Genomic DNA, 24,343 nt, shown 5'->3' on the forward strand with positions numbered 1-24,343 from the left:
GCAACCCGTTCCGCTCGCTGTGCCAGCTTGCTCCACTACTGAATATACCGTTCGTCCCAACCCGCTCCACTACTGAATATACCGTTCGTCACAACCCGTTACGCTCGCTGTGCCAGCTCGCGCCACTACAACGGATAGCGCTCGGTACTTGTAGGTCCTGCGGCCTTGCAGGTCCGAAGTGCTTGAAGGTCCGGCGTACTTCATCGACAATTTATCGCAACCCGTTACACTCGCTGTGCCAGTTCGCTAGGCCACTACTTACCATACCGTTCATTGCAACCCGTTGCGCTCGCTGTCCCAGCTCGCTCCACTACTTACCATACTGTTCGTCCCAACCCGTTACGCTCGCTGTGCCAGGTCGGTGCTTGAAGGTCCCGCAGGTCGCGCTTGAAGGACCATTCATCGTAACCCGTTACGCTCGCTGTGCCAGCTCGCTTCACTACTGGATATACCGTTTGTCCCAACCCGTTACGCTCGCTGTTCCAGCTCGCTCTACTACTACGCGATCGCGTTCGGTGCACGAATGTCCAACATGCTTGAAGATCCTGCGTGCTTGAAGGTCCTGTGGAAGGTGCTTGAAGGTCCGGGATCACCCCTGTCCAGCGCACGTCTTGTATTTCGCGCGCTGTATCGCGAAATGTGTGTGGCACCCCGAATAGCAATATATTCTAACAGAGAGGATTTCGGCCAATCACAGAGCAGTAATAATATATTATGTATTTAGCTCACGCCCAGAAGGTCGTCGTCTATTAACTTTATCGACTTTAGGGCGCATATACGGGTTGCTATATCGCGCACGCAGCGCACCGTCGTCGCTGTGCGGCGCTCGCGTCCTGTGGGGCTCGCAGCGGCGCCCGCCGTCCGCGCCCTGCGTCGCTCCGCCGCGCCCGAATTCGAATTCAAAAACGGAAATTTTAGCGGGGTGGCAATTTCAGCCTATCACAGCACGAATAAATATAACGCAAGGCTATTTTTGTAATATCGGGCATAGATTAGCCAGTCAAAAGGATGGTGGGATGCCATAGGGTAGGCTACTAATACACTGTCGCCAGGCGGGAAGGGCGCTCCCCCGACGATGCTCTACGGCAGGCTAAGCCCCCAAGATAGAGAACGGACGGACTTACAGACAAACATACAGGATACTCTGTTAGTTGTAGTAGATTAAAAGAAGCAGCTGGGCCGCCATCCTACCGGTGGGCGTGATCCCCGAAGCCGTCTGGAAACCGGCAAACAAGTCGCACAGCGGCCCGAGCGCCACGAGCTGCTCCGGCGCCCCATCCTGCCCAGCCTGCTCCATCTCAGAACCGCCGGTCACGAATCTGAACGTTTCCATCACCGCAATAGCACGCGTCGTTACCTGCACGCGATCCAGCTCGCAGAGCAGCTCGTAGACGCTTCGGCACTGGCGGAAACGCACTCGGTGGAGACACTCGGCCGCTAAATCCGTCGGCACCGCCGCGGTGGGACTCGACACCGCCGCCGCCAGTCGTTTGGTCACGAGCTTCGGGTCTCGCACCAGGAACAGCACGCGACCGCCGTCCTTGGTCACCATCAAGGCGGCCGTCACGCATTTCTGGCAGTAGTGAACAACGTGTCAACAGCCACGAACGACATGCAGTCCAATGGCGGTAGCCTACACACCTCAATACTGCACGTTGCAGCCTGCTCCAGCAAGTTGCCCAGCTCCGACCTGCCCGTAGACCATGGTCAGCACCTCTCTAGCATCGCCTAGTACTCTTATGACCAACAGCAGCGTCGACCTCGTGTCATTCCGCCGCGCCGCCATGGTCTCCAACGGGGCACTGCACCGCGCCGCAGCCTGCTGTCGCTGCGCGCGCAGCTCCTGCGAGTAGATGCTCGACGCGAAGAGCTGCTCGGCCGTGGCGCTCGCGGGCGCGTCGCCCAGCTCCTCCGCGCGCAGCAGCCTCCGCAGCAGCGGCATCGTGTCGGAATGATTGCGCGCTATCGAGCCACCCCCTTTCCATTCCAATACCCTTAGAAAAGCGGGAACTAATGAATTTATACAATTATCAACATCGAGGGGTCATATCCGCTCCCAAGCGGTTGCGAGGTTGAACCAGTTCCGCCATGTCCTCGCCGCCTCCGCCGCCTCTGGCCGCCGCCGCTGGCGCGTTCCGCCCGCCCATGTCGTTCCTGCGGCGCGTGACGTCCGCGCCCAGCGCCGACGACCGCCACCGGCGCAAGGAGCTGGAGCGCAAGGAGCTGCTGGAGCTGATCCTCGAGTCCATCGCCAACGTGCCCAAGGCCGTGGAGCGCATCCACACGAACGAGCGGCTGCGGCAGGCGCTGCACCAGGAGATGGGCGACGAGAACTCGCTGCTGCTGCGCTTCTTCGACGCGGGCCAGCAGCAGCAGCAGCAGCTGCCGGAGGTGCAGGAGGGCGCCACGCTGCGCGGCAGCCTCTCGGAGGACAATCTGCGGCGCTGGAACCTCGGCCGCCGAGCCGTCAGCGAAGAAGAAGAAGACGCAGACGCCAGTCCGCCTCCTGCACGCCCCGCGACGTCGCTGGGTGTCTACGACAACTACCGGCACAGCCAGGAGGAGGACGGCAGCAGCGACGACGACAGCAGCGGCGACTACGGCGAGCAGTACGAGAACGACCTGGCCGAGGCCGTGAACCAGCTCTGCATGACGGACGAGACGCTCACGGCCATGGACGACATGATCTCGGACCCCATCGGCATCGTGCACGCGAGCTTCGGCGGCGGCAGCTCCGCCAGGATCTCGAACTCGCCCCGGTCGTCCTTCGGCCTCGGGGCGTCCCCCGGCACGACGTCCATGGACGGGGAGCCCGTGTCGGCGCTGTGGCCGCGACAGCCGAACCAGTTCGCGTTCACGCAGGAGGAGGATAACACGGTTCGAGCGGAGGACGAGGTCTACAGTGAAATGGTGAGCTCGGTCTGCGAGGACGACACTTTCCAGGATGAAGAGGACGGGGGCGGGGAGAACGAAGAGGCGGAGGGTTTAGAGGGTAAGACCGAGGAGAAGCTCTTTGAAATGGACGATGACGAGGATGCGGGGGGTGAAAGTGGCGGCGACGCTGACGATAGAGAAGGGCTGGTCGACAACATGGCACAGTTTAGCACTGACGTCGCGGAAGGTGGTGGTTTGGTCCCCAACGGCTTGGCGCACTTTGGCGATAAGGAAACGCTGCCGAACACGTTCGAGGTTGGCTCTCCGATTGAAGGCCAGGTGACGACATTCCAGCATGACCTTGATGGCAAAAAGAAACAGAAGGCTGACGCCGTTCACACGGTTGATATCAAAGAAGGAGACGACGTATGTGACGGTGAAGAGAGTGATGGGAGCCATGACGACGAGGATGATAGCGAGCCAAAAGATTACGAAGTGTTCCAGTTGCGAATTCTTCGCGAGAAGAATCGGACTGGATTTGAACCCAATCAGGACTGGCGTCCTCGTGCGGGGGCCCTGATCGGGAATCGATACAAGGTGTGTGGTGGCTTGGTGTGGCTCTGAACGATAGGTAATCTAATTTCTGAATTTTCTTGACCTTGTAGGTGGAAATGGCTATTGGAGAAGCTGTGTTCAGTCGGACGTACAAGTGTATTGACACCACCACTGAGCAGGCGGTATGCCTGAAAATCATCAAGAACAACAAGGAGTACTTCGACCAAGGTGTGGACGAGATTCGCATCCTAGAGTACATTGGCCGCAACTGCAAGGTGGACGAGAAGCATCTCGTGCGCCTTCTGGATGCGTTCTACTTCCGTGAGCACCTGATTATCGTCACGGAGGTGCGTTACAACAGTTGCCTACATCTTCGTGGTCCCATGCTGATGCATCCCTTTAACCGTGGTTGATTTCTATTTTGCAGCTCCTTCGAGACAACCTGTATGAGTTCTCGCGCTTGCTCCTGCAGCGCGGCGTGATCAACTACTTCAACATTTCTCGTCTGAAGAAGATCACGATCGAGGTGCTTGAAGCGCTTGATACCCTCCACTCCCTTGGACTTGTGCATTGCGATCTCAAGCCAGAGAACATCCTTATCCAAAACTTCAGCGCATGTACCGTCAAGGTGATCGACTTTGGATCTGCGTGCTTCACGACGGATGAACTCACGTCCTACGTTCAATCGCGTTCTTATCGTGCCCCCGAGGTAAGGTGTTGGAAGTTCATTTCACTGGAAAGAGCCAAACGTATCCTAACGCGTTCATCTTTTTCGCAGGTAATCCTCGGACTCTTGTACGATACAAAGATCGATCTGTGGTCACTCGGGTGTGTCATCGCCGAGATGTACACTGGCGAGGTTCTCTTCCGCAACGACTCGGAGCAGACTCTGCTGGCACGGATCCTCGCGACAATAGGTGCGTGGCTCCGCAAAACCCGCTCGTTCACTGCCTGCACCACTGATATCTAACCTGCTACTTGTTGTCGTGGTCAGGTCCCATTCCAGCGTCTCTGCTGGACGACCGCGAGGACCTGCAGAACCAGTTGATCGACACGGGGCTCTTCACCGTGGACCACCTGGGCAACGGCGTGCTGGTTGCAAGTCTCCAGATGCCTCCGCTGGAAGCGGCCGTGCACACGAAGGACCCGGAGTTCCTGGACTTCCTGCGCGCGCTGCTGCAGATCGACCCGGCGCGTCGGCTGTCGGCTCGCGAGGCGCTGGCGCACAAGTGGCTGCAGCACGGCGTCTTCGCCGAGAATCGCATGTGACTGACCGACCACTTCAACATCGGGATGGCTACATTTGGCCACCAATTGGTGTAAGCTCTTACACCAATTATCATTTTCAAAAGGCCGCCGCTATGCCGCAGGCGGGTAAATCGGCGGCAGGGATGGCGCCTCAGGACGGCAACGACGGCGTCTCGGCGGTGCGTCGGCCTCTGCGTGTTGCTTGCGTGTGTTGTGCTGGCCCAGAGGCGGCCTAGAATCCATAGAGAAAGCTGCTGGGGAGCCCCCTCACTGCTCCGTTTGCCCGGCGACTGAGTGTGGACCTCTCTCTCTCTCTCTTCTCTCTCTTGGCACTTGCCTCGCTCCGTGTGCGTTGGTTGCCCAGAGCCAGGAGATGCAGAACCAAGTGGAGGCCCTGAGTCTGGAAGCGACGCACAAGCAGGGCAGGAGGCTCAGCAGCTCCACGGCCTCGGCCTCGTCGTCGCCTGGTGCAGCGGACAACCAGGAGAGCACGAGCGGCGTCACGGCGGACGGCGTGGGCTTCTACACCAGCGACAAGTGGGCCAGGTTCTACCCGAACCAGGAGGTGGCGGTCGTCACGAGCATCGGGCAGCCGCCGATCCCCCCGGAAGGTGAGGGACGAGGTCCTTGCGGTTGGGTGCAAATAAGTAGCGGTGACGAACGGAACTTGTCGGGTGTCGACTTGTAGGGTATGTTCCGCTGCGTCATGGGCACCTGCGTGAGCAGTCGAGTCTGGAGGTCTCTCCGGCCGTTGGGGACGACGTCCCGAGCGGGTGAGTTTGTCCCCGATGTATCGTGCTGCACGAAAGCGATGAGGTTGATGGGCGTTTTGTGGTTGGTGTGAAGGTTCTCGGTGGACACGCTGCTGTGGAACGAGAAGCTGCTGGAGCAGCGCATCATGCAGTTGACGGCGTGGACTCGGCGGTCCCCGATGCCGCGGCGCCAGAAGATGGACCGCATCAACCGCATGGTCAACCAATGTAACACTACTACTAATAGCAAGACGTGCTGATCATGCAAAAAAGGCTACGTGATCGTTTGTGGCGGGCTGTTGACACATTGCCAAGAGAATGTTGCCGAGCTCTTTATGCCTAGATTATTTGATTCACAGTACGATCGCTTCCACTTGGACGCTGCAAAGCGATGGGGTATTTCTGTAGTGTCGGTTGAAGCTCACTAGCCGATAGGGCCATGAGCGCCTTGGTGCTGCGATGGCTGAACGACGAGCTCAAACTGCGCCAGAAAGTGGAGGTGCTGGAGCGGGATGCCAGCAACGGGTATATCATCGCGGAGGTACTGCACTTGCAAGGTCTGGAGCCTCACTTCGAGACCTACGAAAACTTGTCAACCACCGCAGCCAAGATTCACAACATGGAGCTACTTGGCCATAAGTTCGAGGCTCTCGGTGTTCCTTTCCCAGTGAATATCCGCCGGGCCATCATGATGGAGGACCGTTCTGCTGTGCTTCAATTTCTGTTGCAGCTCAAGGACTTCCTACGCCGACGCCCGAAAGGCAGACCCGACTCTGCCAAGGCAAAGGTGGCTTTGTCTGAGGAACCAGCGAAAGTGACGTCGTCTACTACCAACTCAGATCTCCCTCCGCGCGATGTTGAAGAGCGTTTCGTGGTGGCCACAACGAAAAAGTTCCACCCGAAAGAGGTTCGCTTTCACAAGGGCATCGACATGGCCGTGCACCTGCGCAAGTTTGAACAAGCTCAGTGGGAAGCTGAAAACGAGTTGAACGATGTACGATCGATTGCTCGTGGGAATTACTTCATGGTGACTACAACTTAACTAACTTAATGCCTGGTATTAGTTCCACCAGCAAGCGAAAGCCGATAATGGCGCGAACTCGGCAGCAGGGTATGCTGCTGCTCGCGCTCACCTGCAAGAGAAAGCGAAATTCATGCGTGATTGGGACCGCGAACACCAAGAAAAGTGGAAACAGACCCAGGTGAGTTAATGCATCGAGCTAAAGCGTGAGAGCATGACCGACAATTTATCTTCGTGCTGTAGCGTCTCTACCTGGCAGGAGAACGCGACGACTTGCGACTCGAGTTGGCCTTAGAAGCTCGGCGACAAATCTATGCAGAAGTGAAGTTGGCGGAAAGTCAGGAAGATGCGGCAGTTGGTGTTGTTGAGTTCGAGAAGAACATGAACAGGCTTGGGCTTGCATCGGGTGGTGCTGAACAAGCTCTGCGTGCAATCCCAGCAAATGATGCTGGTTCGCTCGCACATTTTCGCAGCCTCGAAAAGCGTGTTGATGATCTCGATTTCCGTCCTTCGAATAACGTCAAAATGATGAAAGAGCTGCGAAAACGGCGTAAGGCGCAACTGGCAGCGGAAAAGGATCGCCGCATGAGGAGACAGAAGGCACTAACAGACCAGAAGAAGGTATCGTCCTTACCTAAATGATATTGTGCTGAGTGGGTTTCAGCTTACGTGTGTTCTATGGACGCTGTAGTCAACTGAAGCTCACGACACAGGAAGACTGCAGGGTGGCGGCCCAGACAACATCAACAATTCCTTTGATGCAGACTCAGCATTGGCACCAGAGATACCTGTGGAACACGAGCCTATCCTAGATCCCCGTCAAAAATACCTAGATGACAAGCGAGCCGAGTTAGAGGAGAATTACGCTCGTTTACGGGAATCTGGAAGTGCGAAGCGTGAAGAAAGCATGAAGGTGCTGGAGGATCTTCGATCGGCGTCGCGGAAAAAGGAGCAGCTCCGCAAATGGGATGTATGCTCGGATGCAGTTGATGGATTGATTTCGTTAGCGATGGCTGTCGTGTCGTCCAGGTGAGCTTTGCAGTTTTAAAAGTGAATTAACTGATCTAATAAGTGTTGTTGCAGCGACAGAGAAACACTTAACATTACACAAGTGAAGAAGCAAACCTTTCTTCACGTCACTCCCTCACAACCAACACGCTGCGATCAGGGCGGTCAGGAGGTATGCTACGAGCTGGAAGCATCGATTCAAAACTTTTTGCTGTGCTCGGAAGTATGGACCACGCTTCCACTCCAATCCCGGCTCGCCACGTTCGACGTCAAATCCGATATTCTAGCTCTAGCAGAATGTTGGAGCCGCCAGGATGAACCGTTGAATACGTCTTGGGGTCGTTCTACTCCGTTCGTTTTCCTAAGTGTCTTCACGGAGGACGAAAGTGGCATCGAACTTGCTCGACGGGTCTCTACAGAGCACCGTCTGGCTTTCCTACAACTTGATCCACTTGTAGACGAATGTGTAAAGATGAGCTATGACCCCCAGAAAATTGGAGATCAGGTGGTATCACTCAGCGATCGTGAGGTATGGAATAGTTTGACTCCGGTTGAAACGCCGTGAAGGACTCATGAATGTCTGTGATGATTCGTTGATAGCGTGAACTAGGTGCTTTCGGCTTCAAGATCTCTGCTCTCCGACAGAAAAATACGGCGCTTCCCGACACTATGGCTGTCGATATCGTTGCGAAAGCCATCTCTCTTTGCAGACGCGAAGCAACAACTCCGCTCGATGATACAGTAAATCCACCACCTAACTTGGTGGGTGGTTGCGTGCTACACAATTTTCCAAGGTAGGTAAGCTTTCAGGGGATCGGTGTTTTCTTCCAGTGTAGACCTCGCTCAGCTGTCATCAATGATACAGAACTCTGGACGAAGCCAAACTTTTAGAAAAGGTTATCCTGGCAGACCTACCCAGCGAGGAGAGTGATCCAAATACCCCGGCTTCCCAGGAAAGAGGTTCCGGAATACCAGAGGAAGAACCAGTTCTTGCTGTCATCTCTGCATGGGATTGTGTAGTGTCAATATCCCTCGATTCACCTCCGCAAACAGAGCCTACAATCGATGGAGACAAAACTCTGCAAGCTTCAGATTCGACATCTGGACTGGTGAGACCTTCATCTTCGAAGCTTCAATCTGCCGAAATTCAGCGGAAACTGACACCAGAAGAGGAGCAGCGAATTCGTAACGAAGAGCAACGCGCGAACCTCGAGGCTTACTGGTGCCAAACCACTCGCCACATCCAGATCAAGCGAGTGGGGATGCACCGTGACGTGTTAGCAGAACTTTTTCACTTGTGCATCGACATTTACACTCAGAATTCGTACAAGACAATTCCTGCTGTGGTCGAGTGTGCCGTGGATGTGCTCCCTGAGCAGCTGAAAGAGGAACGCAAGAAGAAGCGCGAGTCGATGAGTTTTGTAGACCGAGTGATGTGGATGAGAGCCTCTAAGGACATTGACATCCCGGAAGATGCCTTTGTCAACCTCATGGGTATGCTGCAGAAGGTGAGTGCGACGGGCTGGCTTGGAATTGCTTTCCAATGCAGTACTCATTGTATTGTGCTTCCCTCCCGTAGTTAGATGAGAGTCTGCGCCAGAGAATCCGTGAGCCGATGGCAACAATTCGATCGGTTGTACAAGCTGTCTCAACACTGGCTATCACTGCCGAGCAGGACTTAGAAAATGAACTACTGAGTGGTGCAGACTCTTTCACGGCCCTTTTGAAGCAGACAGAGGCAAGGTTGGACGTTGCGAAAGGATCCGCTAGCCAGGGGCTTCGAGAGGTAGGCAGATGGAGTATTTCTGTGATCACATTGTGAGTTGTTCAGCTAACCTGTTTTCTGCTATAGCGCATTTTGACGGAGCTGGAAGTCTCTCTCGGCGACATGGCAGACTTCAACCGTGTAGCAGGCAACGACTTTGTGAACGCCTTCACACAAGACCCTTTCCCAGAAGTGATCAGCGCAGTGGACATCGTGTACCAGTGTCTCCCTTCCATTTGCTGTATTCTCAAGGACTACACCATGCAGAAGCTAGAGCTGCTCCGAACCAATTTGTACGATCGAGTACCGTTCCTCAGCGAGAGCTTACAAGATTCCGGGCGGAAGGTGGTTCTTTCGAAGGTGCTCACACGGGAAGCAATGACCGCCGCCACAGAGCTGGGCGGTGACAAGGCAGGAGGTGGAGATGTGGCCCAAACTGCTGGAGGAGAGGTGCTAAATATCCTCGGACAAGTGGCATCAGAGTATTCATTCCACATGGCTGATGAAGCTCCCGCGCAGCAGTACGCTCTGAGCGAAACCAACGTGACTGCGCAGGAGATCACTCGGTTGCTCCAGCAAGTGGCGTTGCTTTGTCGGTTTGCTGACCGGCTGAGGCAAGTGGCTGGGCAGCTTTACGCGAGTGATGCACGACGATTACAGCAGGCTGTTCAGGACGATATCCGCACGAAAGACAGGGCTATCGCCGATGTGATGAAGGCAATGAGATCACGCGGGCACTCCACCTGGCCGATTCGGGACTTGGAGCTTGATTCCATGCCAGGGATCGCAAAACGCTTGCCGCGAATTCAAAAGGAGAACTTCCTGACGGTAGTGCAGCTAAGTTCCCTAGTGAATGCCTGCCAAAACTGGGAGCAGTCGGATCCGATCGCAGCAGGGGCGTTTGGAGGCACAGCAATTGGCAGTGAAGTCTTCGTTGCGCTAGTCCTCGAGGTGGCAGCCAAGCAAGCATTCCCTTCGCGGTGGAAAGACGCAAGCGCGGTTGCGGCGCTCACCCTGCAGCAATGCTCCACGCGTGGGGCAGTGTCTTGGCGGAAGTTCGTGTGGCTTCTGCTGTGCATCCAGTTTGCAGGGATGCCTTCACTGGAAGACATTCTGGCGTACGAGAAGCGCGCCATGGCGCTACCAGCGACAAAGCGGCAGCTCGCAGCTCACCGCGAAGTGGTCCTGTCGGCTGCAGACTTTTTCCATCTCCCGTTGTGGTTCGAGGATCGCTGCAACACGCAAAACGGCCACAACGCTGACAAGCTGAAGGAGCTCGTGTTCCAGCTCTTCGCGGCTACGACCGACAGCAGCAGCACGTCCGCCCAGATAAATCTGTCGTCAATGCTGCTCGTCTGGTGCGTGCACCCGTCCTGCTCCTTCAGCGTCCGCCACGAGCTGGAGGAGTTCACCCCTCGCTATCCCCGCGGGTTGTTTCGCGCCTTCGAACTGCTCCACCAGCACTGCACAGCCAGCGCCAACGCGCCACAGTGCATCTCGTCCCTGTTGTCCGTCGCCAGCACCTCCTCTCCAGGAGAAGAACAGCAGCAGCTCCTAGCCAGCCTCCTCACGTCCTCCAGCTTCACCTCGTTCTACCACCACTGCCCCGCCGACCTGCCCCGCTTCTTCCTGCTGCAGAACCCGCTGGAAGCCTTAGTGCAGCCTTAAACCACCCAGCACCAAGGCAAAATAGTAGCAGAATACAATAATTATTGGTGCTTCTCCCTGCTCTCTCAGCTGCTGCAGTCTGTGGCGGATTCCTCCTCCTCTTCCTCCTCTTCTGCCTCTTCTTCTGCCTCCTCCGCGTCCCCTAGCGGCCGCTTGTCGCCCCGTCGCCGCCGCTTCTTGCGCAGCACGTCGGCGTACAGCGAGTGCGCGAACAGGCCCGAGAGCAGCCCCAGCACGCAGGCCGAGCGCAGGCTGCCGGCGTAGCGCATGGCCAGCAGCGCCGCCACGGCGCCGCCCGAGAACTTGACGCCTTCCTCCAGCGTGGGCGCACGCGCCAGCACGCCGCTGCTGGCGGCCAGGGCCGCGATGGACGAGAAGCGCGAGCGCAGCGTCAGCTGGCGGTCGGCCGGCGCCGCATTCGCCGTCGCCGCCTCCTGCCGTCGCTGCTCCATTTGTAGACGATAGTGAGACCAAGTCACAGACTGCAGTACCGTGGAGCACGTGGAATAGCGGCTGGTTGTGTTATAAAGTATGTGAGGATAGCCAATCACAACCACGGTACGCGTTGCCTGTAGGGTTCAATGTCAGTGCGCGATTTGATAGGCAAGAGGAAGACGAGAATGGAAGCGGACAAGTGTCCGCACTACGGGCGGCGCTGCCACGTGCTGGCCGAGTGCTGCGAGAAGTGGGTGGGCTGCCGCCTGTGCCACGACGAGCAGTTCGGCGAGCAGCACCAGATCGACCGCTTCGCCATCAAGCGCATGCGCTGCGACCTGTGCCGCACCGAGCAGCCCGTGCGTCCGTCCAGCCGTTGAGCTGTAGGCGAGGAGAGAGCTGACGCCGCTGTTTGCGTTCTGTTCTACGCACTACATAGTGCGCGCAGGAGTGCAGCAACTGCCGCGAGAACATGGCCGCGTACTTCTGCTCCGTGTGCAACCTGTTCGACGACAAGGGCCCGGAGAAGCAGGTCTTCCACTGCGACCAGTGCGGCATCTGCCGGTGCGTCCGCTGCTGGGCTGGCTGGGGCGTGGAGGGTGGAGGGGTTAATGAGGGAATGTGGTTGTACTGATGGCTGCAGCGTCGGGGGGCGGGAGAACTACTACCACTGCGTCAAGTGCTGCGGGTGCTACCCGCACTCACTCGAGGCCAAGCACAAGTGTCTGGAAGGCTCCATGCACCGCGAGTGCCCCATTTGCCTCGATGTGGGTGCTGCCTACTACTTGTCGGTGGCTTGGGCTGGTGCTCATGCTCTGTTGGGTTGTTGCTGCAGGTGACATTCGACTCGCTGGAGAGTGTGAACGTGCTGCCGTGCGGCCATGTCATGCACGCGAGCTGCTTCAAGGCATACGTCAAGCACCAGTACGAGCAGAGTGTGTTGCAGCTGCGTGTCTTGGTGGTCATGGTCCTCACGTGTTGTGCGATGTCCTTGTGGCAGTAATATCATATGCCCGACGTGCCGAACGCTGATGTTCTCCGAGGACGAGATCAACGGCGAAGGCGACGGTGAAGAGAACGAAGAAGACACAGAAGACGAAGAAGACGGCGGGGAAGAGGATGGCAGTGACGACGATGACGATGAGAATTCTAGCAGCAGTGAAGAAGAGGGGGAGGAAGGTGTCGTGGTCCAGGTTGAAGCTGGCGACGAGGACTCGGAGAACGACAGCGGCTCGGAACTGGACGCGGCGCACGACGCAGAGCGCAACGTGTGGCCGGCGGCACACCGGCCGTAGACTAGCTAGGCTGAACAGCAATGACAGGCGGCTTGAAAGGCTTTCATTTGTGTGTTAGGAAGTGAAGAGCTCAGGAGCGACGCGACACACGACGGGTCCGACTACACACGACGACTACAATACATGGCCGTGTCCCGACCGGCCCTGCGCTCCGCCTCCACATGTAAGTTAATAGTGGCCGCTCGGAGTATCATATTCTTCTTGTTGTTGCTGCTACTGTTGTGCTGGCTCAGGCGTCTCGGTAGCGGCCCCGGTAGACGCGCGCGGACTGCGTGTAGAGCGACGCCGACCTGCAGTCCAGCGAGCAGAAGCCCGTGTAACGGCTGGTGCCGGCCACGAAGCTGCGCGTGCACATGCCGCACTGCTCGTAGTTAGCGCAGCCCTCGCTCACGGCCTTCCGCCGGCCTTCGAGCTCTTCTCGGGTCACGACGGTCGCGGCGAACGAGCTGCAGAGCTCCGAGCGGTTCGTGCAGCGCTTGCTGGCGCCTGCGAGCGCCACGGGCTGCAGCTGTTCGACTTCCTCCTGCTTCCTGTCACGCGCGCCGAGCTTGCACAGGAGCTTGCGGGTGGAGTCGCGCAGTCCCATGGCGGAGAGGCTGGAGGAGATGCTGGGGGCTTGAGCGCGGCGATTCGAATTCTGGAGTGGCGACCGCTGCACGTCGGCGCTTGCAGTTGTTGCGCTGGACTCGGGGAAAGTCGGGACGCGTCCTGTCCTCTGTCTTGGCGGCGCGGCGGCGGTCTCCGCTACGATGGAGGGAAAGAGCGGCGCGGCTTTCCATCTGGCTGATGGTCCGCTGGGATCAGTCAAGCCGTGGTCGGCGTGCTTCCAAAATGGCAGCAGGCGAGTTGAACTCGGGTGCTGCTTCTGCTCGACAGCCGGCGGCGAGTATCCATCGCCATCGAGCGAGCTCAAGTGAGTTGGCTGGACGTCGACGTTCGTCATAAGGAGTGCCGTGCACCACCCAGCAGCCAGTTGGTCACTCGTGGCTGTTATTTGCACGAGACAGCTATCCGGGCTGTCCCGCCAGCACTGCTGTCTCGCACCGAAAATTGTCAAAGAGAAGCAAGCTGTGGAGCTCTCATACATCCACGGTGGATGATTGCAATGGCTAAGGCAAATGCGAAGGCAGAGGCTGGACCAGCCGCCATGTCAGGAGCAATGCACGCTGGAAGCGCGCAATGTGCGCCTAATCACTCGAGAAATTCTCACCACCGGCATAAGAAGCAATGCCGTCCATCTATCGGTCTCAGGTGCGAATCCAGCAACAGCGTTCTTGTCGAGGAACACTTATTAATACACGCTTGCCCTAATAAGTAGGGGTGATGGAGAACCAGCTTCAACTTCGGAGCCGAGTACCGGTAAAGGTTTTGCTGTGTTTCTGAAAAGGTTTGGCGGTGGAGTGAGTCGGCCTTTGGTCCTCTTGGCTCTTCGGTCCGTTCTGTCGGCTACAACACGCTATGTTTTCGAAGGGAAGAATGAGCACTTAAGTACATGTGACATTCTTCCATCGGAGACTATCACTCACGGGCTCGAAAAACGCTTTCACGCGCAGCAGCGAACGCCACCACGAGTTTGTTCGGAGAATGCAATGTGGCCGACAAGGACAAGGTCTCCGCATTGAACAAACCGGGAGAACGATGGCGGCGGAACACGCAGCACTCCACTAATCGCGGTGAATAATGCAGCTACAGTTCATGTAGGTATTAATAACGTTGTCAACGCAGTCGCAAAAAAGGCAAAGCAAAATGTAGCCATCTCGTAAGTGTATTTCGCAAACCAGGAGATCTTTCGCCAAGTGTACCCTAAAATCGGTACCGTTGTGCGTGCCCTCTTCCAGGCCAGCCAACGACGTCATCCCTCCTCTCATATCGCATCTGCCCGCGCCGTCCGCACCCCCGCACTGCTCGCCGCCGCCCGACACGATGGCGCACGACTCGGCCGCCGCGTCGCGCTCGCTGCCCGAGCGCATCTCGTTCCCCGACGAGGAGGTGAAGATCCTGGAGCTCTGGGAGCGGCTGGACGCCTTCCACAAGTCGCTCGAGCTGTCCAAGGACCGCACGCCCTTCACCTTCTACGACGGCCCGCCCTTCGCCACGGGCCTGCCGCACCACGGCCACATCCTGGCCGGCACCATCAAGGACACGGTCACGCGCTACGCGCACCAGACGGGCCACTACGTGGAGCGCCGCTTCGGCTGGGACTGCCACGGCCTGCCCGTGGAGAACGAGATCAACAAGAAGCTGGGCGTGACCACGAAGGAGCAGGTGCTCGAGATGGGCATCGACAAGTACAACGCCGAGTGCCGCGGCATCGTGCAGCGCTACACGAGCGAGTGGGAGCGCGTGGTCAAGCGCATCGGCCGCTGGATCGACTGCGAGAACGACTACAAGACCATGGAGCCGTGGTACATGGAGTCGGTCTGGAACGTCTTCCGCACCATCTTCGACAAGGACCTGGTCTACCGCGGCTACAAGATCCTGCCCTACTCGACGGCCTGCACCACGTCGCTCTCCAACTTCGAGGCCAACCTGGACTACCGCGACACGCCCGACCCGTCCGTGGTGGTCAACTTCCCGCTCGTGGAAGACCCGGACGTGGCCTTCCTGGCCTGGACCACCACGCCCTGGACGCTCCCCTCCAACCTGGCGCTGTGCGTCAACGAGGCCTTTGACTACGTCAAGATCAAGGACCTCAAGACCGAGAAGGTCTACATCCTCGGCGAGGCGCGCCTGTGCCAGGTCTACCCCAAGATGACCAAGAAGGGCTACAAGGGCGGCGAGTTCGAGGTCCTCGAGAAGTTCAAGGGCTCCACGCTCGTCGGCAAGAAGTACGTGCCGCTGTTCGACTGCTTCAAGGACTGGCCCAACGCCTTCCGCGTGCTCTCAGACAACTACGTGTCCGACTCGGGTGGTACCGGTATCGTGCACCAGGCGCCCACCTTCGGTGAGGACGATTACCGCGTCTGCGTGCGCGAGGGCGTGGCCGATAAGTTCACGCTGCCGGACCCGCTGGACGACAACGGTGTCTTCACGGACGCCGTGCCGCTCGTCAAGGGCCTGCACGTCAAGAAGGCCGACGACGTCATCTGCCAGGATCTCAAGAACCGCGGCCGCCTTGTGTCCAAGGGCACGGAGGTGCATAGCTACCCCTTCTGCTACCGTTCGGGCACGCCTCTTATCTACCGCGCTATCCCCGGTTGGTTCGTCAACGTGGAGCGCATCCGCGACCGCATCGTGGCCAACAACAAGCTCACGTACTGGGTACCGAGCTTCGTGCAGGAGAAGCGTTTCCACAACTGGCTGGTTGACGGCAAGGACTGGAATGTGTCGCGTGGCCGCTTCTGGGGCACGCCGCTGCCGCTGTGGGTGAGCGACGACTACGAAGAGGTTATCTGCGTGGGCTCGATTGCTGAGCTCGAGGAGCTGACGGGCGAGAAGGTGACGGACCTGCACCGTGAGTTCATTGACCACCTGACGATCCCGTCCAAGCAGGGCAAGGGCACCCTACGTCGTGTTCCGGAGGTGTTCGACTGCTGGTTCGAGAGTGGCTCCATGCCGTACGCCCAGCAGCACTACCCGTTCGAGAACAAGGAGAAGTTCGAGGCGAACTTCCCGGCTGACTTCGTGGCCGAGGGTCTTGACCAGACCCGTGGTTGGTTCTACACGCTGATGGTGCTGTCGACGGCGCTGTTCGACAAGCCGGCTTTCAAGAACCTGATTGTAAACGGCCTTGTGCTGGCCGAGGACGGCCGCAAGATGAGCAAGAGTCTGAAGAACTTCACGGACCCCGAGGAGATTCTGCAGAAGTACGGCGCTGACGCCCTCCGTCTGTACCTGATCAACTCGCCTGTCGTTCGTGCCGAGCCCCTTAAGTTCCAGGCTCCGGGCGTGCTAGGTGTTATCCGCGAGATCTTCCTGCCGTGGTTCAATTCGGCTCGCTTCTTCGCCCAGCAGGCCACCCGCCTCCAGCTCGAGACTGGCGTCGCCTTCGTGCCCGACCGTGAGGCTGCCCTGGCCTCGACGAACGTGATGGACTCGTGGATCATTGCCGCCCTGCACAACCTCATCAAGTTCGTACACGAGGAGATGAAGGCCTACCGTCTGTACACGGTGGTGCCGCGTCTGGTGAGCTTCATCGGCCAGCTGACGAACTGGTACGTGCGTCTCAACCGCCCTCGCCTTAAAGGCAGCGCCGGCAGCGCGGAGGCCGCTGTGGCCCTCTCGGCGCTGTACGAGGTTGAGTACAACCTCGCCAAGCTTATGGCTCCCTTCACTCCGTTCTTCACGGAGTACATGTACCAGTTCCTGCGTCAGTTCCACCCGAACGTTGTGAACGGCGCTGGCAAGGACCTGGCTGAGGACGCCGACGGTGTGTCTCCCAGTGTGCACTTCCTCATGCTGCCGGACTTCGACGCCAGCCGCGTGGACGAGGAGGTTGAGGTGCTCATGAAGAACCTGCAGAGCGTGGTCGAGATGGGTCGTGTTGTGCGTGAGCGCCGCACGATCTCGCTCAAGAACCCGGTGAAGAAGGTCATCGTGGTTTCGAACGACCAGAAGGCGCTGGATGGCCTCCGCCGCCTGGAGACGTACCTGCACGACGAGCTCAACATGCGTGACCTCGAGTTCTCGACGGACGAGAAGGAGTGGTGCGTGCTGAAGGCCGAGGCCAACAGCCGCGCTCTGGGTCGTCGTCTCGGCAAGGCGCTGTCGGGCGTGAAGAAGCAGATCGCCCAGATGACGCACGACGACGTTGCTGCGTACGTGTCCAGCGGCAGCGTGACGCTGGAGGGCCACGAGCTGACCGGTGACGACCTGCTGGTCAAGCGCGAGTTCAAGGGCGACAGCAAGATCTTCGAGGCTGACGTGTCGCCCGAGGGCAACCTCATGGTGATCATCGACACCCGTGAGGACGAGGAGCTGAAGATGCAGGGTTGCGCACGTGAGGTGATCACTCGCGTGCAGAAGCTGCGTAAGAAGGCCGGTCTGGTGGTCCAGGACAAGATCCACGTGTACTTCGAGGAGAAGGGCGGCGAGCAGGGCCCGATCTCCACGGCCATCCAGTCGTTCCTGCCCATGATTGCTGCCACTCTGGGCACGGCCCCCGCCCCGCTGTCGCTGCAGCCTGCGCACAGCGTGCCGATCGTGTCGGAGGAGGCCCAGTTCGCCGACTCGAGCGTGAAGCTGGTGGTGGCTCGTCCCGCCGTGCTGTTCGCGTCCGCAGATGTGCTGGCCAAGCACGAGGCGACCGTGCCGGTGGAGCAGTTCACGGCGTACGTGGCTTCGATGAAGTACGAGGACGTGAAGGCCGCGCTGGAGTCGGCCGATGCCTCGGTCTCGGTGCGCAACGCGACTGCGCAGGTGACGCTCAAGGCCAACGTGGAAGTGTTCCTGGACGCCAAGTCATTTGCTAAGTCGTCGGGCAAGCCGGAGCTGGCCTGGCTGACGAAGGAAGCGTAAGCGAGATCAACGCAGCCCTCGCATGACGACTTCCGTCATCTTTAGATAACTGCTCGTCAGAAAATACACTTTGATCTGCATTACCGCTCTGGATACGAAGCTCTTGCATTGATGGGATGGGATGGCTGGGTGGCTTTCGTGTTCACACGCGGCACTATGGCTTCGGTGTATTATTTTCTCATAGGTTAACATGAATAGTGTTCGTAATGATATGCTATCTGTGTGTGTGTGTGTGTGTGTGGAGCGGAGGCCGTAGCTGCGGCGTCAATTCGGTGTTCAGTGGTCGGCGTACGAGTCTGCGTCAGTCGCCTCCGGGAGGTGCTCAACGGCGGGGCTGAAGCGGTGCGACAGCCAGTCGAACGAGACCAGCACGATGCCGAACTGCGGCGCGATGCGGCTCACGCGCGGCCCCCAGCCGGAGAAGAGCGCGCCCAGGCCGCCCTGCGCCGTCACCTGCCTGTACGTGTTCATGAAGCCCTGCACCGTGGCGTCGCGCGACTGCATGCGCGTCTTGAGCAGGTCCAGCGGCGTCGAGAGGAAGGCAGCGGGGATGCCGGCCGTCGAGGCGGCGACCATGGACCAGCCGAGCGACGTGCCGTCCTGCACGCCGAGCTGCGTCTTGGCCAGGTCGTAGAGCGTGAAGTAGGTGGATGCGAACATGACGTCGCGCGCGAGGCAGGCCGAGTAGCCTCGGTAGAGCCCCTGCAGGCCGAGCTCGCGGACGACGCCCAGCGGCTTGAGCGAGCTGTCCAGCTGCATGCGCACCTTGACGACCTCGACGGGGTTCATGACGATGGACTGCATGACGCCCGAGACGGCGGCCGAGGTGAGCGAGGCCCGGAACTCGTTGGGCTTGTCGAAGAAGCTCTTGACGAACTCGCGCGTGGCGAGCGACACGGCCTTGTCCGGGATGGTGCCGCAGAGCTGCGGGCCCAGGCCCTTGTAGAAGGAGCCCACGCCTTCGGTGCGGAAGATGGCGGTGAGCGTCTGCACGGCGCTGGTGGCCACGCGGCTGTTCTGCATGCGCGTCTTGACCACGTCCACGGGGTACACGGCGATGATGCCGCCCATGCCGGCGGTGGCGCCGATCCACATGCTCTGGAACACGCTCTGCTGGTGCGCGCGCGCCACCTTGGGCGCGGCCACGAGCAGCTCGCGCGTCTTGTGCGGACGCAGGTGCGGCACGGCGGCGGAGTCCATCTTCTCCATGGCGGGCGCTTCCGAGGGGCGGGCGGGAGGGCGGGCGGGCGTGGCGTGGCTTGCGCGCGAGGCGGCCGATTCAAGAGTGAAGCGCTCGTCCTCGGATGCGGAGCTCGAAGTGCCGCCCATCGCCTCGAGACTGACGTTCTCCTGGCCCTTGCGCGTCATGCGCCGACGTCACCGCCGCATGTACTGACGTGTTATATCGTTCGGGTTACAGGGTTACCCCCTTCATATTCGTTTTTACCGATGAAAATTAATATGGAAGGACATTATATTTAGAGTGCTCGTAGACGATAAATTGAAAAAATATATAAACGGTTATGAAAGGGTATGTATTGAAAGGAAATTATAGCTACTGCAGTTGTAAAGTAACATAGTATACGATGCGCTAATATAATGTTAAGACAGTAGATTGGATGTCTGGTGCATCCAATCGCTGCGCTTATTCAGTGTGCGACACGCAATGTCTCTCGTTTAACAGTTCGGCCGCACCATGAAATGCTGTGTCTTGCCTTGCCGGCGCTCGGGGGCTCGAATGACGCGATTTGCACCGCGCTTCGCTGCTGTCCACGCGTCCGGTGACGCCAAGTGCCGCCCCGCGCTCTGCACGCTTTCCTGGCTCAGAGATCGCCACCGTCGAAATGGCGCCGGTGTCCGCCGCAGCGGAGGAAAGTGATGATGACCGCCCGCCGCGGAAATGCAAGATTTGGCTGGAGCATGCCGGCTGTTCCGCCGCTTCTCCGTAGGTTTTCTGCGTCTTTGAAGCCGCCAGTGCTGGGCTGCAATGAAAATGGAGGCTATCGCCTTGCACCTTCGGCCAGCCAGCCAGCCGAGCGAGCTCGGAGTGCAGCGTTCCACCGCCTTCGGGGCGTAAGCGGGCGCGGCGCAATGTCCATGCAAAAGACATTGCGACGAGCCCGGCGCGTGCACCGCCAAGCAGCCATCCAAGCAGCAAGCATCAACCGAGACCGGCAAGGATGCGCTTTCGGTCCGCCGAGAGGGCTGAAGCTGCTGATCGAGAGGCCTGACGCCTCCTGCCTCCTACATTTTGTGGTTTGCGCATCGGAGCCCAAGCGGTCAAGCAGCAGGCTGCATCCACCACCGCCTTGGACCAGAAGGGGTCAAGTTGTGTGACGCACCCCCGAAATGTCCTTGGGATCACGTTGAAGCGAACGTGAGGCTGCGGCGCGCCACCTGGGACTCGTCCTCGTCCTGGCGATCTACATCTTCTCGAGCCTGGGTTGCCAGCCCTGGTCCATCTATAGCTGCTGGGCTGAGTCTGGGCGAATGGCGGGGGTGACGCACGCGCAGCGCCAAGCAACTTTCACCGCCAGGTGGTGGCATAGGCAACTGGAGCCCGACGTGTAACGGACGTTTCGGTGCGCGAGTGGCGTTTAATGGCAAGTTGTTTTAAAATGCTGCTCGAGTACATGTATCGTGTTCGATGCAACCAAGCACTCCTAGCGTTGATCGGTGTCCATCGATTCGGCCAGTGCTAAAGGGATGGCGGCGGGATCCCTTGCGTGTTAACGTTCACGATCTCAGGGTGTCGCTGGGGTCAGCACTTTTGCTAGTGGCGTAGCGCTGGTTGCTGAAGGTTTGCCATCGGTAGTGGTCCATTACCTGTCGTCTGCGTGCGTCTACCTCCCTACCCGCGACGACGATAGGTCTGCCGAAGCTCTCAAATCTTGGGCCGTTCTCGACGAGAACTTCTCGCCTGGCGGGAGCATCCAAGCAGAGCAACCATGGTGGCACCTCAGCAGCGTCTCTGATGTCTCTAACGTCGTTGTCTCAGCCACGAAGAATGCATTCTGCACAACCACTCCAAGTGCCACTTCCTCCTGCACCTTTGTTAACTCCGAGTACAGATTCGCCGTCGCTCAAGTCATCGGAGACATTGAAAGTGTAGTTCAAGTTGTGGTTGGACCAGATTGTTTGGCGTCTACAGGTTGTTGTGCTGTACAAACCTTGATGAGACCTGCTTGAAATCAAAACTCGCGCCACGAGCGTCGGCATTCATCTCCACTCACTTCTGACGCCTGAAACGCACATCCAGCTCCTGTGCAACCGCGCCGTTCGTGTTGAAGTGCGACCGCACCTAGCCGGAACCTGGTCGACGACCACCGAGAACACCTTCCATTGGTTTATATTCGGTCCAATCACTAGGCTCGACTAACCCTCCTTTTCGGCCAATCGACGCGGCCTTGCCCATCACGCGCTTCATCACTGCCGCGGGCACAGTGCGAGAGTTCACCCAGGTGTCCACGTAGCCTCCAAGCTCCGCCGCCCAGCAGCCCCAGTCCGCCCCGCAGCAGCCATGGGCAAGTCCGACTCGTCCCAGGGCATCCTCGTGCAGATGTTCATCATCTCGCCCGCCATCTCGTGGATCCTCAAGCCCGGCCGCTTCCCCAAGCGCCGCGCCTTCTTCTACGCCGTCGCCTTCCTCGTCGCCATCGCCGCCGTCACCATCGTGCGTCCTGCGACCGGCGACAATTAATTAATTGCCAACCGCCTGATTCGTTATTCATTTATTGTGAATATTGTGGTGATGCTGCTGCTGACGCAGGGCATGGACCTGCACGAGCAGGAGAACAACTTCTACCACGTGGTGGGCATCGACCGCGAGGCGTCCTACGCCGACATCAAGCGCGCCTTCCGCCAGCGCTCCGTGGAGCTCCACCCGGACAAGAACCCGTCACCCACTGCCACGGAGGAGTTTAACCGCCTCCGCCTCGCCTTCGACGTACGCTCGCGTGCCTGGCTGCTGAGCTGTGTTGTTGATTGGTGCTGACGCGTTGTTGTTGTTGTTATTGCAGATTCTGGGAGACGCCAACAAGCGCCCGCTCTACGATCTGTACGGCGAGAGCTCCGTGGATAAAGACCTCTTTTCCCTGCAGATCGAGACGCTGGTCGGCTCGCTCACGTACTACGCCATCTGGGCCGTACTGACGTTCATCCTGACGCTGGGCGACAACGCCCGCGAGGCCCGCGCGTGGTCGCTGGCTGGAGGCGTGCTCTGCTTCGTGCTGGAGCTGAACTTCATCTACGGCGGCGCGCGTCTGCCCACGTACTTGTTCCCCATGATGACGATGCACGAGTTCATCCACGTGATGCACTCGACCTTCCCGCCCTTCCTGAACGGGTGCCGCGCAATTGGCGGATACTTCCACCATGACTTGGCCCGCGAGAACTTCGCACTGAGTGTCGAGCTGCTGAAGAGCAACCAGGTATGCGACGCATTATCATTTTTATTGCCGCACGCGATAGAGTATCTTATGGACGTTTGTGCTCGGTGTTGCTGTTGCAGGCTATTCTGTTGAACATGCGCGAACTGCAGGGAGAGGTTGCGTCGTCCTCACGCCGCCGCCCGGAACCGTCGAAGGCGGTGAAGGCTGACGCCATCCCAGCTGCTGCTAGGAAGCGCTTGAAAATGGAGAAGCACCCGGCTGTCTCTCAGTCTGATGCTGATGCGGGTGAGAAGGCTGCGGCGGAAGAGCTCCGCAACATCGCAACTCCCGAGCCAGAGGTACAGCAGGCTGAAAGCGGTCTTGGCATTCCGCGCTGGGCGTGGGGCGTCGGCATCTTCGTGGCACTCAACTACTTGTTCAGCGATTAGAGAACTAGACAAACACGGCAACGATAAAGCGAACAAACTCAGTTGATGTTGCGTGACAATTCTGTCCAAGCCAACGACCAGGCTGCTTCACAGCTCAGAGTTTCTTAGGCGGAGGTCTTCTGAGCCCACGGCAGTTTCTCAAGGTCAACATTGCCGCCCGAAAACACAATCCCCACATTGGTGATTCCTGCCGGAAGCTTGTGGGCGAGGACAGCGGCCGTCGCCACAGCTCCGCTGGGCTCCACAACCTAGCAAACCATATCAACTGCGGTGAGTTTCGATCTAGACAACAGCCAAAAGTAGTGAGCAATCCCCTTACCAGCTTCATGCGCTCCCAGATCAGCTTCATGGCCGAGACGATCTCGTCGTCGGACACGAGCAGGATCTCATCCACGAAGTCGCGGACGACGGGCCAATTGTTGCCACCTGGTCCAGTTGAAGAAAATGCTTTCATGTTAGATCTATGCCAACCAGAACTTCATTATTGTCGACACGATACTTACCCAGTGTGGTCCGGAGTCCGTCGGCCACGGTGTTAACGGGGCTAGTGTGGCCCGTCAACTCGCGCTTTTGGAAGGAGTTGTAGGCGTCGGCTGCACCAGTAGGCTCCGCCGCAAAAACCTTGATACCGGGCTGGACAGACTTCGCAGCCATCGCAACACCCGAGCAGAGGCCAGCTCCTCCAATTGGCACGAGAATCGCATCAAGCTCCACGCCATACTCCTGCTTCGCCTGCTCCAGCAGCTCCAGTGCCACCGTGCCCTGGCCGCTCATGACGTCCGGGTCATTGGACGGGTGCACAAAGCGAGCTCCTGTCGCCTCGACGGCATCGTTGGCAGCCTTTTCGCGTGCCTCGTTCGTCGGCGCACACAGCACCACCTCCGCGCCGTAGCCGCGAACGGCGTTCTGCTTGACACTCGGCGAGTTGTTCGGCTGCAACACATACGACCCTGTTAACGCTGTCATAACAACCCAGAGCTCTTGATGCAGCCATGCACCATGACGATCACCGCCTTGCAATGGGCGTCTCTGGCTGCCAGCGCCAATGCTTGCGCGTGGTTCCCGCTCGAGTGCGTGACGAACGTCGTGTCTCCGTCCTCCCCCTTCTCCTGCAGGTACTTCTTGACGGCATTGAGGGCGCCTCGATACTTGAACGCGCCCACCTTCTGCAGGTTCTCACACTGCTCACAGAGCAACAGGGAGGGCGTTCTACATCAATGCACGTGTACCAGCTGATGAGGACGGCGAACGGATTAGCGGATACCTTGAAGAAGAGGCGCTTGGGAGCTCCGTTCTCCCCAGCTGCGATCGCCTCGAGCGCGTGGCACGTGAGCACCGGCGTGCGGTGTGCGAAGCCGTTGATGCGCTGGGCGGCGGCCTGCACGCTGGCCAGCGAGATGGCGTAGTCGGTGGAGGAGGGCATGTGGCTGCGCGCTACGTCAGACT

The 24,343-nt window shown here is 58.7% G+C and overlaps 11 protein-coding genes across 11 annotated transcripts; 6 read left to right on the forward strand and 5 right to left on the reverse strand.

Annotated features, from left to right (window-relative positions):
- Positions 1-1,090: 1,090 nt before the first annotated feature.
- IUM83_01698 (uncharacterized protein) lies at positions 1,091-1,942 on the reverse strand (the record flags this gene model as incomplete). Its single annotated transcript, XM_067925572.1, has 5 exons — positions 1,091-1,119; positions 1,192-1,288; positions 1,358-1,573; positions 1,642-1,690; positions 1,761-1,942. The coding sequence occupies 5 exons, from the start codon at positions 1,940-1,942 to the stop codon at positions 1,091-1,093; spliced, it is 573 nt and encodes a 190-aa protein (XP_067800697.1).
- A 146-nt stretch (positions 1,943-2,088) lies between these two features.
- IUM83_01699 (CMGC/DYRK protein kinase) lies at positions 2,089-4,698 on the forward strand (the record flags this gene model as incomplete). Its single annotated transcript, XM_067925573.1, has 5 exons — positions 2,089-3,471; positions 3,540-3,776; positions 3,857-4,138; positions 4,208-4,346; positions 4,424-4,698. The coding sequence occupies 5 exons, from the start codon at positions 2,089-2,091 to the stop codon at positions 4,696-4,698; spliced, it is 2,316 nt and encodes a 771-aa protein (XP_067800698.1).
- A 92-nt stretch (positions 4,699-4,790) lies between these two features.
- IUM83_01700 (cmgc dyrk protein kinase) lies at positions 4,791-5,689 on the forward strand (the record flags this gene model as incomplete). Its single annotated transcript, XM_067925574.1, has 4 exons — positions 4,791-4,856; positions 5,042-5,288; positions 5,366-5,450; positions 5,524-5,689. 4 exons carry the CDS (start codon positions 4,791-4,793, stop codon positions 5,687-5,689), a joined length of 564 nt encoding a protein of 187 aa, XP_067800610.1.
- A 179-nt stretch (positions 5,690-5,868) lies between these two features.
- On the forward strand, positions 5,869-10,891 carry IUM83_01701 (cmgc dyrk protein kinase; the record flags this gene model as incomplete). The annotated part of the gene is made up of 10 exons (XM_067925575.1): positions 5,869-6,423; positions 6,494-6,631; positions 6,694-7,071; positions 7,142-7,479; positions 7,534-7,987; positions 8,059-8,252; positions 8,324-8,418; positions 8,512-8,966; positions 9,038-9,244; positions 9,311-10,891. 10 exons carry the CDS (start codon positions 5,869-5,871, stop codon positions 10,889-10,891), a joined length of 4,395 nt encoding a protein of 1,464 aa, XP_067800611.1.
- Positions 10,892-10,956: 65 nt separating this feature from the next.
- Positions 10,957-11,343, reverse strand: IUM83_01702 (uncharacterized protein; the record flags this gene model as incomplete). The annotated part of the gene is made up of 1 exon (XM_067925576.1): positions 10,957-11,343. One exon carries the CDS (start codon positions 11,341-11,343, stop codon positions 10,957-10,959), a length of 387 nt encoding a protein of 128 aa, XP_067800609.1.
- Positions 11,344-11,511: 168 nt separating this feature from the next.
- Positions 11,512-12,621, forward strand: IUM83_01703 (zinc finger (chy type); the record flags this gene model as incomplete). The annotated part of the gene is made up of 5 exons (XM_067925577.1): positions 11,512-11,685; positions 11,766-11,890; positions 11,970-12,093; positions 12,162-12,250; positions 12,327-12,621. 5 exons carry the CDS (start codon positions 11,512-11,514, stop codon positions 12,619-12,621), a joined length of 807 nt encoding a protein of 268 aa, XP_067800811.1.
- Positions 12,622-12,850: 229 nt separating this feature from the next.
- On the reverse strand, positions 12,851-13,207 carry IUM83_01704 (DNA replication licensing factor; the record flags this gene model as incomplete). The annotated part of the gene is made up of 1 exon (XM_067925578.1): positions 12,851-13,207. One exon carries the CDS (start codon positions 13,205-13,207, stop codon positions 12,851-12,853), a length of 357 nt encoding a protein of 118 aa, XP_067800614.1.
- A 1,337-nt stretch (positions 13,208-14,544) lies between these two features.
- Positions 14,545-18,078, forward strand: IUM83_01705 (isoleucine-tRNA ligase; the record flags this gene model as incomplete). Its single annotated transcript, XM_067925579.1, has 2 exons — positions 14,545-15,756; positions 15,838-18,078. 2 exons carry the CDS (start codon positions 14,545-14,547, stop codon positions 18,076-18,078), a joined length of 3,453 nt encoding a protein of 1,150 aa, XP_067800700.1.
- Positions 18,079-18,354: 276 nt separating this feature from the next.
- On the reverse strand, positions 18,355-19,287 carry IUM83_01706 (Mitochondrial Carrier (MC) Family; the record flags this gene model as incomplete). The annotated part of the gene is made up of 1 exon (XM_067925580.1): positions 18,355-19,287. One exon carries the CDS (start codon positions 19,285-19,287, stop codon positions 18,355-18,357), a length of 933 nt encoding a protein of 310 aa, XP_067800612.1.
- A 2,311-nt stretch (positions 19,288-21,598) lies between these two features.
- On the forward strand, positions 21,599-22,897 carry IUM83_01707 (molecular chaperone DnaJ; the record flags this gene model as incomplete). Its single annotated transcript, XM_067925581.1, has 4 exons — positions 21,599-21,751; positions 21,848-22,024; positions 22,098-22,508; positions 22,589-22,897. 4 exons carry the CDS (start codon positions 21,599-21,601, stop codon positions 22,895-22,897), a joined length of 1,050 nt encoding a protein of 349 aa, XP_067800613.1.
- Positions 22,898-23,001: 104 nt separating this feature from the next.
- Positions 23,002-24,320, reverse strand: IUM83_01708 (serine racemase; the record flags this gene model as incomplete). Its single annotated transcript, XM_067925582.1, has 5 exons — positions 23,002-23,145; positions 23,217-23,323; positions 23,401-23,830; positions 23,896-24,078; positions 24,162-24,320. The coding sequence occupies 5 exons, from the start codon at positions 24,318-24,320 to the stop codon at positions 23,002-23,004; spliced, it is 1,023 nt and encodes a 340-aa protein (XP_067800808.1).
- Positions 24,321-24,343: the final 23 nt, after the last annotated feature.

The sequence above is a fragment of the Phytophthora cinnamomi genome (genome assembly GCF_018691715.1).
Source record: "Phytophthora cinnamomi strain GKB4 chromosome Unknown Contig0, whole genome shotgun sequence".
Lineage (NCBI taxonomy): Eukaryota > Oomycota > Peronosporomycetes > Peronosporales > Peronosporaceae > Phytophthora > Phytophthora cinnamomi.